This window comes from Hyla sarda, chromosome 10 (genome assembly GCF_029499605.1).
Source record: "Hyla sarda isolate aHylSar1 chromosome 10, aHylSar1.hap1, whole genome shotgun sequence".
NCBI lineage: Eukaryota > Metazoa > Chordata > Amphibia > Anura > Hylidae > Hyla > Hyla sarda.
This window is the reverse complement of record NC_079198.1, coordinates 106,455,262-106,467,944: the sequence shown is the minus strand read 5'-3', so window position 1 is coordinate 106,467,944 and position 12,683 is coordinate 106,455,262. Positions and strand designations below refer to the sequence as shown.

Below are 12,683 nucleotides of genomic sequence, written 5' to 3'. Positions count from 1 at the left end.
TCCTCTATCCTTTGGATAGGGGAGAAGATGCCAGGGGCGGAGTACCCCTTTAAGTATGTGGAGTGATTTCCGGCTACTGAAAATCAATTAAAATCCTCATCACAATTCTCTATATCGACCTGCGATCTTAAAGGGGTTATCCAGGAAAAAACGTATTTTTATATATCAACTGGCTCCAGAAAGTTGAACGGATTTGTGAATTACTTCTATTAAAAAATCTTAATCCTTTCAATACTTATGAGCTTCTGAAGTTAAGGTTGTTCTTTTCTGTCTGAGTACTCTCTGATGACACATGTCTCGGGAACCGCCCAGTTTAGAAGAGGTTTGCTATGGGGATTTGCTTCTAAGAACAACCTTAACTTCAGAAGCTTATAAGTACTGAAAGGATTAAGATTTTTTAATAGAAGTAATTTACAAATCTGTTTAACTTTCTGGAGCCAGTTGATATATAAGTTTTTTTCCTGGTATACCCCTTTAAAAACCTCTTAGATTTCCCTTTATAGAACCTTCCATCCATGGATTGATTGATCCATACATATTGTACATACCCATAGATTTTGCTGCATAGTTCAGTGATGCAGGCATATTGACTATATCGGTCTTTTCAGTAGCTGGCATTAGTTGTCATCTTCTGTCAGTAACAATGTACATCTCCGCAAAAAGAAAAAATATATATATTGTCTCCTAAACGTTCTACTCCTTTGTGTCTACAGCTTCTATGCAAAGCAATGTGCTTTGATAGTTAAAAAAAATAAAAATAAAAATTTAAATAAACACTGGCCCTCATTTAGTATTGCAAACCTGACATGTTTTGTCGAGTTGTGCGCCAGATTCTGGCACATTGCACCAGAAATTCTGTCTGTGCCAGAATTTGCGCCAGAATTGGAAAAACCCCACTAACTCTTCATATTACTAAGAAAACCCCAAATGGGGGCGTGGCTGTCGTGAAAAGAGGCGTGGTCACCAAAAAGGGGCGTGTTCCCTACATTTTCACAAAAACCTTTGTTCCTGACATTTTTACTAAGGTTTCCACAGAAAATGTGGTGAATTTGAGCTGAGGAAAACCAGACAGATCAGAGCGGGTGTAAAAAAAAAAGCAAAATGTAGGGAAAAGTGCAAAATGTAGGGAAACCTTAGTAAATACCGTGAGAAATAAATTGTAGGGAATTGAAACCCACAAAGAAACCTACACAACACTCTTAGTAAATCAGGGCCAATGTGCACGAGGAAAATCCAACTAACCCGACATTGCACTGTGAAAAGCCTAAAAAGGGGTGGGGTCTGTCACAAAGGGGCGTGGTTGGTCCAAAAAAGAGGCGTGGTTTCACAACCCGACCTATTTACTATTGAATTCACAGAAAATCCTGTGAATACATGGATGGAAATTTCCACCTAGAAAAAGCTGGTCAGAAAATGTTTTCGACTTGTAAATCTGTGATCCCTATAGTAAATATAGTGGAATCCTACAAGTCTGAAACATTTCCCCACGAATAAAAACCCTGCACTCTTAGTAAATGAGGCCCACTGTGTACTGTAGTCAATTTAGGTGACAAACTCCAGTGTAGGGGACAGATGGAAGAAAATATGACTGCAGGATCAGACTACACAGGGATTGTGTGTAGTCTGTTACTATGGAGACACAGAGGAAGATTTGGTAAAACCTGTGCAGAAGAAGAGTGGTGCAGTCGCCCATGGCAACCAATCAGATTGCTTATTTCATTTTCCACATGTCTCTTTAAAAATGAATGAAGCAATCTGATTGGTTGCCATAAGCAACTGCACCACTCTTCCTCTGCAGTTTTTGATAAACCTCCCCCATAGGTCTGCACAGAAGCTGTAGAGACAAAACAGTAGTTGCTTTTTTTTTCCTTTTTTTTTCTTTTGGATGTACTGGCGATATAAAAGTAAAATTGGTTGCAAAGCTATATATATAGCCCATAAAGGAGGATTGTATACCTTATAAGGGTACGTTCACACTACAGAATTGCCGCGGAATTTCGGGGCGGAATTCCGCGGGCGCAATTCCGTGGTGTGAACATTAACATTAGTGGGAACGGGTCTCCACGAGACCCGTTCACACTGCGGAATTTCAGTGCCGGACATTTCCGCCGCTGAAAGTGTTCCGTGCAAAGAAATAACATTTTCATTCTTTGTGCAGAATGAAAATGGTCCATAGCCGTCAATGGTGACGGCCCAGTGCCCCGCGGCCCTAGCGCCGAAGTATTCGGCCAGGCGGAATCTCAATCTCAAGGCTCAAAACTTTTGATATATTATAGATTAATGTATGCAGAATAACTTTACAATTGCATGTTATTAAAAAATATGCTTCTTTCTATTAAATTTTCCACTTTGAAGAAATGACCACTAGGGGTCTCCCTACCAGTCCTGGCAGCAAGCATTTCAGACTCATGCTGGAGTCCTAAACACTACGAGCTGCCAGTCTGCTTTGTTCACAAAGGAGAACACTCAGAGCTGCCAGCCTGCTTTGTTCACAGCCTGTTTGGCTGTGAACAAAGCAGGCTGGCAGCTCTGAGTGATTAGGACTCCAGCATGAGTCAGAAATGCTTGCTGACAGGACTGATCGGGGAAAAATACAATAGAAAGAAGCATATTTTTAATTAACATGCTATTGGAAAGTTATTCAACATTCATTAATCTAAAATATATCAAAAGTTTATTTGATGAGAGGTACCCTTTAAATAAAAAAAAAAAAAAAAAAAAAAACAGTAAACATTTTAAGGGTAGGGTCACACTTAACGGATCCTCAGCATATTTTACGTGGGTCACCGGCGGATCCGCAGCGTAAAAAACGATGCGGATCCGTTACGTGTGACCCTACCTTAAAGAATAACTCCAATGATACTCTCCTGCCCTTTCTGCAAAGTTCGGCATGGAGAGACGCTGTACACACTTGGGGGTCGGGTTGCCAAGGCAAACGTACCACGTCGACTGAGTGCTTTTCTAATAGGACTCATGTACAGAACTTGCTCGGCCTGGTTTGGTTGCCTCGGCAACTGTATCGTCCAGCGTGGCCTTCGTCATACTTTGCAGAATGGGTGGGAGAGCAATGCTGGAATAATGCTTTAAACATCTGAAGCCTTTATATCCTTTATGTCCCTTATACACAGCCAGGTTCTTACGCACTTACAAGATCTAATGAATGACTGAGTCTTGCATAGCAAGTGTAAGGCTGGGTTCACACCATGTTTTGTCCATACGGGCACCGGATCCGGCTGGGGGATGGGAAAACCTGGCACTCCCGTATCCCAGCCAGACCCGGCCGCCATCTCATTCAAATTGAATGAGCCGACCAGAGTCAGATAGTGACTCCGGTCGGCTCATTTTTGCCCAGTATCCGGTTTTCAGGCTGGACTGAAAACCGCAGCATACCACGAATGAATGAGATGGGGGCCGGGTCCGGCTGGGATACGGGAGCGCCCAGTTTTCCCATCCCCCAGCCGGATCCGGTACCCAAATGGACAAAACTTAGTGTAAATGCAGCCTAATACTGCCTGATCAATACATAAAACATTGACATATACTACTTACCTCTTGGAATGGTGAAGTAGCTCCTGGGAGTGGGATCCCAACATTTAGCTACAGTGAGGCTTATTGGCCTGGGAAAATAGAAGATAGTTCATTAGACACATAAAATGAAACCATAGACCAGTGTTTCCCAACCAGAGTGCCTCCAGCTGTTGCAAAACTACAACTCCCAGCATGCCCGGACAGCCTCAGGCTGTCCGGGCATGCTGGGGGTTGTAGTTTTGCAACAGCTGGAGGCACCCTGGTTGGGAAACACTGCCATTGACACACCTGTGTACCGCAAAATAGTGCCTCTCTACTGTGCCATATTAAACAAATATTCTCACTGACATGTCATCCTATATGAAATCTGATACATATAGGGGGAGATTGATCAAGAGCTGTGCTGAGGAAAAGTTGCCCAGTTGCCCACAGCGACCAATCAAATCGCTTCTTTTTTCAGAGGCCTTTTCAAAAATGAAAGAAGCGATCTGATTGGGCAACTGGGCAACTTTTCCTTTGCACAGGTTTTGAAAAATCTCCCCCATTATGTTGAATGGGTTTCCACTGTCCCATTCACACAGTGGAAAATCCTGTATTCCGCAAAATGTAAAAACCTTTCTTTAATATGGGCACTGTCAGATAGAATAACTTTTGATATGTTATAAAGCATGCAAAAACTATGTGGGAGATTTATCAAAACCTGTGCAGAGGAAAAGTTGCTGAAGGCAAGTCCAGGGCCCTCTGCGAGTAAGAGAAGAATGAGGGAGGGGGAGGAGTCATCACAGTGAGGAGAAGAGAGGGACACGCCCCCTGCCTCTGCATGGATAGAAACCTCAGTGACCAAATGATGGCAAGTAAATAAATGTAATTCTGAGAGAAACATAGGTCGTAGATAGACACATAAAAATTAGAAGTACATGATCAGGATGAGGTACGGAGCAACATATAACCATTTTTTTTGCGGGGGATCTGCCAGGTACGCTTTAAATTTTCAGAATTGCGGGTAGAATCGCATTGAACTCATGGGACTTGAATTTTGTCAGAATTCCGTGTTTAGGTAACAAAGAGATTCTGCCACAATTCTGCAAATTTATGCCGAATTACGGAAATTCCACTGTGTGAACATATCTTAATACAGGTAAAGGGGGACACTTTCCTCAAATCTGGTCTTTCATAAGCTCATTAATAATGTTAGCAGTTGGATATACAAAAAAATAATACAATGTGGATAGGAAAAAGTATTATTTATTAAAATAAAATATATATGGCATTATCTGCAGGGCCCTTGCAGAAATGCTAATATTATAAATGAGGATAAAATCCAATAAAAGATAAACGATAAAACTTATGTAAAAGTCTATATCATGCAATCTTAGACTTTTACATACGTTTTATCCTTTATCTTTTATTGGATTTTATCCTCATTTATAATACTAGCATTTCTGTAAGGGCCCTGCAGATAATGCCATATATATATATATATATATATATATATATATATATATATATATATATATATATATATTTTATATTAATAAATAATACTTTTTCCTATCCACATTGTATTATATTTTTGTATATCCGACTGCTAACATTATTATTTCAATATTGTTGTATGCTCCCATAAGTGAGCTTATGAAAGAGCAGATTTGAGGAAAGTGTCCCCTTTATTTGTATATTTTGCTCCACAGGTTGCATAGGGTTACGCAATTTTTCACACTAGTACTCGTCTGGCATTCTAATACATATCACCTTTTTCTTGTGGTCGAGCTACCTACCCTTCATATTGCTCTCATATCTAAATACGGTACTATGCATTAACCCTTAGGCCACAAAGGTAAAGCTATGTACCGTATATACTCGAGTATAAGCCGAGTTTTTCAGCACGATTTTTCGTGCTGAAAACAACCCCCTCGGCTTATACTCGAGTGAACTCTCCGCCCTCAGTGGTCTTCAACCTGCGGACCTCCAGATGTTTCAAAACTACAACTCCCAGCAAGCCCGAGCAGCCATCGGCTGTCCGGGCTTGCTGGGAGTTGTAGTTTTGAAACATCTGGAGGTCCGCAGGTTGAAGACCACTGCGGCCTTCAACATCATCCAGCCCCCCCCTCTCACCCCCTTTAGTTCTGTACTTACCTCCGCTCGGTGGGACGTTAGGGTGCACTGGTCCGGGCCATCTGTGCTGCAGGGACAGTCCGGTGCGGATGGATAGTCGTTCCGGGCTGTCCATCTTCACCGGGGGGGGGGCCTCTTCTCCGCGCTTCAGGCCCGGCCATGGAATAGTCACGTTGCCTTGACGACGACGCACAGGGACGTGAGTAACATCCCTGTGCGTCGTCGTCAAGGCAACGTCTCTCTTCCGGGCCCAAAGCGTGGAGAAGAGGCCCCCCCCCCCCGGTGAAGATGGACAGCCCGGAACGAGTATCCCTCCGCACCGGACTGTCCCTGCAGCACAGATGGCCCGGACCAGCGCACCCTAACGTCCCGCCGAGCGGAGGTGGGTACAAAACTAAAGGGGGTGAGGGGGGGGGGGCTGGATGATGTCGAAGGCCGCAGTGGTCTTCAACCTGCGGACCTCCAGATGTTTCAAAACTACAACTCCCAGCAAGCCCGGACAGCCGATGGCTTGCTGGGGGGGGGGGCTGATGACATGTGGTGATGATGAAGGGGGAGTGTGGGATGATGACAAGGGGATGATGAAGGGGTGGGCTGTGGGATGATGACAAGGGGATGATGAAGGGGGGGGGGGTGTGGGATGATGACAATGGGATGATGACAAGTGGATGATGAAGGGGGGTGTGGGATGATGACAAGGGGATGATGAAGGGGGGGTGTGGGATGATAAGGGGATGATGAAGGGAGGGTGGGATAATGACAAGGGGATGATGAAGGGGGGTGGGATAATGACAAGGGGATGATGAAGGGGGGTGTGGGATGATGACAAGGGGATGATGAAGGGGGTGTGTGGGATGATAAGGGGATGATGAAGGGGGAGTGTGGGATGATAAGGGGATGATGACAGACAGTGACGATGAAGGGGGGTGGGATGATGACAGGCAGTGATGATGAAGGGGGGGGGATGATGACAGGCGGTGATGATGAAGGGGGGATGATGACAGCGTGATGATGATGAGGGTGTTAATGACGGGGGTCTGGATGATGACAGGAGGGATGATGTATTTCCCACCCTAGGCTTATAGTCGAGTCAATAACTTTTCCTGGGTTTTTGGGGTGAAATTAGGGGCCTCGGCTTATATTCCGGTCGGCTTATACTCGAGTATATACGGTAATAGATATCCAATTGTAAATGTAATACCAATTACTAACAATCTAATTCATTTCGGTGGGGCCTTATCATAGGAAAGTTTTCATAGGAAACAATCTGATAAATGAAGGAGTGCCTCAGCTCACCTCCAGAGCCAGAGCTCTGCGCACGGATCGGTGTGAACCAATACCGGTAAATCCAACACATAAGAAGGAAGGTCCAGCACGGAAAATTGTGCAAATAAAAGCTTATTCTTTATTACCCCCACGGCATGACAGGATAAAATTAACGCGTTTCAGATTGTCTTGCCGGCCTTACTCATACCGATGTATGAGTAAGGCTGGCAAGATCGTCTGAAACGCGTTACTTTTATCCTGTCATGTCATGGTGGAAATAAAGAATAAGCTTTTGGAAACAATAATCTGATTAAAGGAATTTTCCTAATCCATCTTCTTTTTTTTTTGTAGCAATAAGTGATACTAGAGATGTATGACAGCTTCTCATCTCCTCCTGCTCTATGGATGTAAAGGGGGATTGTGGATGATACAGGCCAGCTATGGGACTGTTTGCCAGTAAATATATAAATATCACCAGTGTCACCAGTAACCAAAAACTGCAGGATTTCTAGTGACATGCATGCCACAAGGTGAGTACTTTAAATATCGGTGATGCAGTGCAGGGCCGAAGATGCTTTGTAGGCCTAACCTAAAGTATTACGTTAAAAAAATATTTTTAGGATTTTTTTAAATTAATGGCCAATCCTCAGAATAGGTTTTTTGATCACTGGGGGTCAAACCCCCAGCACCTCCATCCCCACCCAATCAGCTGTTTGCCTGAGGTATGGCAATTGCATATACAGAGAACAGAGCTGGAAACAGATAGCGCTGTACATTGTGTAGTGGCTGTGGTGGGTTACTACAGCTCAGCTTTCACTCATTTTACAGCTACTACACAATACATTGTTTGCCTGTGCCTCTTTTTGGTGTATATGAGGCGGGCTGTCACAGCTGATGATCGGAGGTGTTGGACCCCTACAGATCAGATATAAAAGGGGGACTCCGGGAAACTAAACCCATAGCATATATTTTCCCTCCCATTAACCAATCAAATTGTCTAAATATCACTCATTAGCTATATAGAGCAGTTTCCCCTCTTTGGTTATCACTTACATGCATAAAGTAAGGAAATGACATCACCCAGTCATCTACACTGTGTCCGTCCTAATCCCTATCTGAAAGCAGCCCCCACCCTCCTGAGAGACACAGACCATGTGGATTCTGCCCTGCACTGATAAATCATGCTCTCTTTAGGGCTGAGAATACAGAGGTGTGTGCAACCATATTCAATCAGACAGAGCAGGAGGCTGGGGGCTGCTTTCAGAGAGTGAGCTGGCTGGCAGAGCAGAGCTGCAATGCTTGCTGGGAGATGTACTCAAGGATGGCAAAGAATATCAAGCAGAGAAGACAACAGGGGCCACAGGAGCCACGCATATCAGGTAGGATCATTTTTTACAGGGAACATAATTAGGTGGTGTGATAGCTTTGGTGAGGCTTATATATCCCCAGAGTATCCCTTTAATGGCCTGTCCTGAGGATAGGCTATCAATGAAAAGTCATAGAAAAGCCATTTTAGGCTAGGTTACACTTCTGGCTTTGGGTCAAAAACTAGTGGAAGTATTACAAAAACCTGAATGGTAACCTAGCCTAAAATGTAGCACAGTTCTATTTAAAGTGAGACCCACGTTTACATACCGATACAGTGTGCAATATATATATAAATAAATAATTTGCCACCATTTTTCATTTTACATACCCTGGTTTGGATACAATTTCCCTTAAAACCCTGACTGCATCATCATTACTCATGTTCTCGAAATTGACATCATTGACCTGCAAAATGATAAAAATCATATGTAAGATATAAGAGATATGAGATACTGAAAAAGATACGAGGTAGATAGATGATACTGTAGGTGGATTGACGGGCGGATGGATATATAGATAGGAGATAGAAAGAGGATAGAAACATACTAAATATGCAAATGTGGATATTCCCATTTTTATTTTATTGATCATAATTGGTACCAACGTCCTGTAAAATGAATCTGTCACGTGGCAGTGCCCACATCTTGTATGCCTGGCACCTTTCCCAAGAACATTAAAATGCAATACCCACATTTATTCCTCATTCTTCATTTAAATTGAGGAGGTTATATAAAGGGAAACAATTCCCAGTGTACATTAGGCTTAGTGATATCAAAGGCGGCTGACACGAGCCTGTGATGGCATTAAAGCCTCCCCTGTGTAATCGCTGCAAACTCAAAGAAACACAAGTAATCTTGTAAATGACTCCTGAGGCTTTGTGATAAGCAGCCCACATCTTGCTTGTTGTTTGGGTAACGTTCCTCTACTTTTGTCTTTCAGGATGGAATAATACCATAAGGCAGACTTAATTAATACGGCAGCGTCTATGGCGCCGACTTGCTGTATCCAATAGCAACCACAGACTTCTAGGCTTTGATCAGTCTACTTCATACTGATACTATTCACGGGTTGCCCTATAAATGATAATAGAATCACAGTGACAACGGACAGCTAACATCTACATTAGTGCCTATAATTCTATGGAGCCTTCTCACCAAACTCCACTGTTTTACAAGGTTGTCCAACAACATTTTTTTTGTCCATATTTTTGCCCAGGCTGTCTGTGAAAAGTAAAAAAAAAGCCTGTACTTACCTCCTACATTTCCCTGCAGCCTTGGTTAAAGGGGTACTCCGGGGAAAAACTTTTATTTATTTTTTAAATCAATTGGTGCCAGAAAGTTAAACAGATTTGTAAATTACTTCTATTAAAAAAATCTTAAAGGGGTATTCCAGGAAAAACCTTTTTATATATATATATATATATATATATATATATATATATATATCAACTGGCTCCAGAAAGTTAAACAGATTTGTAAATTACTTCTATTAAAAAATCTTAATCCTTTCAGTACTTATGAGCTTCTGAAGTTAAGGTTGTTCTTTTCTGTCTAAATCCTCTCTGAGGACACCTGTCTCGGGAAACGCCCAGTTTAGAAGCAAATCCCCATAGCAAACCTCTTCGAAACTGGGCGTTTCCCGAGACACGTGTCATCAGTGATTACTTAGACAGAAAAGAACAACCTAAACTTCAGAAGCTCATAAGTACTGAAAGGATTAAGATTTTTTAATAGAAGTAATTTACAAATCTGTTTAACTTTCCTGGAATACCCCTTTAAAGGTTTTTCCTGGAATACCCCTTTAAGATTTTTTTAATAGAAGTAATTTACAAATCTGTTTAATCAGTTGATATATATATAAAAAAGTTTTTTCCTGGAATACCCCCTTAAGCCTTCTTGTACTTATTAGCTGCTGAATACTACAGCGGAAGTTCTTTTCTTTTTGAAACACAGAGCTGTCTGCTGACATCATGAGCACAGTGCTCTCTGCTGACACCTCTGTCCATTTTAGGAACTGTCCAGAACAGCATATGTTTTCTATAGGGATTTCCTTTTACTCTGGACACTTCCTAAAATGGACAGAGATGTCAGCAGAGAGCACTGTGGTCATGATGTCAGCAGACAGCTCTGTGTTTCAAACTGAAAAGAATTTCTACTGTAGTATTCAGCAGCTAATAAGTACAGGAAGGATTAAGATTTTTTAATAGAAGTAATTTACAAATCTGTTTAACTTTCTGGCACCGGTTTTTCACCGGAGTACCCCTTTAATGCAGCGGTAACCCATCACATTGCCTCTCAGTCAATCACTGGCTGAGGGAAGACACCGAAGTACCCAGTGATTAACTGAGTGGTAATTTAATGTGTTGGTCCCATCACCAGAGGGTGCAGCATGGCAGAAAACTGGCACCATGATAATGTAGGCTGCGGGGGAGGGTAGGCTTTTTTTTTTTTTTTTTACTTTCAGCAGCCAACCTCGACATATGAAAATTTATTTGGGCTGGACAACCCCTTAAAGGGTACCTCTCATCAAATCAACTTTTGATATATTTTAGATTAATGAATGTTGAATAACTTTCCAATAGCATGTTAAGGAAAAATATGCTTCTTTCTATTGTATTTTTCCCGATCAGTCCTGTCAGCAAGCATTTCTGACTCATGCTGGAGTCCTAATCACTCAGAGCTGCCAGCCTGCTTTGTTCACAGCCAGACAGGCTGTGAACAAAGCAGGCTGGTAGCTCTGAGTGTTCTCCTTTGTGAACAAAGCAGACTGGCAGCTCGTAGTGTTTAGGACTCCAGCATGAGTCTGAAATGCTTGCTGCCAGGACTGGTAGGGAGACCCCTAGTGGTCATTTCTTCAAAGTGGAAAATTAAAGAGAAAGAAGCATATTTTTTAATAACATGCAATTGTAAAGTTATTCTGCATACATTAATCTATAATATATCAAAAGTTTTTTTGATGAGAGGTACCCTTTAAGCTCCAGTTTTTAAAAACATATCCCCTATCCATTTATCCCCAATCCACAGGTGGAATCCCTGCAATGTGCAGAACAAGGCCCTGAGTCTCCCTGCTGCACAGTGCACAGAGTTGGCACCACTCCAAGTTTCACAAAGTGTCATTTACATATTGAGGAAAAATTCTTAAATCCTAAATATTATCTGAAGTGTTGTGGATTTTGCTGGACTTAAAGCTGATTTTAAAGGGGTACTCCGGTGAAAACCTTTTTTTTTCTTTTAAATCAACTGGTGGCAGAAAGTTAAACATATTTGTAAATTACTTCTATTAAAAAAATCTTAATCCTTCCAGTACTTATTAGCTGCTGAATGCTACAGAGGAAATTCCTTTCTTTTTGGAACACTGATGACCTCACAAGCACAGTGCTCTCTGCTGACATCTCTGTCCATTTTAGCAACCGTGCATAGCAGATGTATGCTAAGGGCAGCATGGTGGCTCAGTGGTTAGCACTGCTGCCTTGCAGTGCTGGGGACTTGGGTTCAAGTCCCACTAAGGACAACAATAAATAGAGCGTTATTATTATTATAATAACGTCAGCAGAGAGAACTGTGCTCGTGATGTCATCAGAGAGAATTCCAAAAAGAAAAGAATTTCCTCTCTAGTATTCAGCAGCTAATAAGTACAGGAAGGATTAAGATTTTTTAATAGAAGTAATTTACAAATATGTTTAACTTTCTGCCACCAGTTGATTTAAAAGAAAAAAGGTTTTCCCCGGAGTACCCCTTTAAGTATGGTGCTTTAAAGTGCTATCTCCAGCTTACACGTCCAAGTTGGCAGGGGTAATGCTGTGATAGCTATGAAGGAGGATGTCACAGGTGGACCAGGGCCTGCAGGTTCCCTACCTTGCTCCTTTGCCTGCTACTAGAAGATCCCAAGGCATCTCTACCAACAAGTGTCCAGGGGTATTGGGGTTTTTGTTTTGTAAGGTTGATGCTAGCTTGTGCCAAGACAGGCAGCCGTATGGGCAATGCTTTTCCAATAGGGTATGTAGCAGCCTTCCATTCAGAGCTATAAATAAGAAGTCGTCCTGACAGAAGGCTTCGATATAGGTTTGGGCTGAAGCTCTACAACAGTGGTCTTCAACCAGCGGACCTCCAGATGTTGCAAAACTACAACTCCCAGCATGCCCGGACAGCCGTTGGCTGTCCGGGCATGCTGGGAGTTGTAGTTTTGCAACATCTAGAGGTCCACAGGTTGGAGACCACTGCTCTATAACATATTCTTCGGAAGGGGTACTCCCGTGGAAAACTTTTTTTTTTTTTTTTTTTTAAATCAACTGGTGCCAGAAAGTTAAACAGATTTGTAAATTACTTCTATTAAAAAATCTTAATCCTTCCAGTACATTTTATGGGCTGTATACTACAGAGGAAATGCTTATCTTTTTAGCTTTCTCT

The 12,683-nt window shown here is 42.2% G+C and overlaps 1 protein-coding gene and 1 long non-coding RNA gene across 5 annotated transcripts in view; one reads left to right on the top strand and one right to left on the bottom strand.

Annotated features, from left to right (window-relative positions):
- LOC130293983 (uncharacterized) overlaps window positions 1-9,347 on the top strand; it is a 55,661-nt gene extending 46,314 nt beyond the window's left edge. The window contains exons 2-3 of one of the 2 annotated variants that reach the window (XR_008848346.1): window positions 7,261-7,439; window positions 9,217-9,347. This is a non-coding gene — a long non-coding RNA (uncharacterized LOC130293983). Of the gene's footprint in view, window positions 1-7,260; window positions 7,440-8,103; window positions 8,373-9,216 lie in introns of those variants that run through there. The other variant, XR_008848347.1, reaches the window with a different exon arrangement.
- DVL1 (dishevelled segment polarity protein 1) overlaps window positions 1-12,683 on the bottom strand; it is a 257,194-nt gene that overhangs the window by 42,552 nt on the left and 201,959 nt on the right. For all 3 annotated transcript variants that reach the window (XM_056543323.1, XM_056543325.1, XM_056543326.1), the window contains exons 9-10: window positions 8,606-8,682; window positions 3,550-3,617 (exon numbers count right to left, since the gene is read on the bottom strand). In XM_056543323.1, the coding sequence (XP_056399298.1) occupies window positions 3,550-3,617; window positions 8,606-8,682 (145 nt within the window). The remainder of the gene's footprint in view (window positions 1-3,549; window positions 3,618-8,605; window positions 8,683-12,683) is intronic.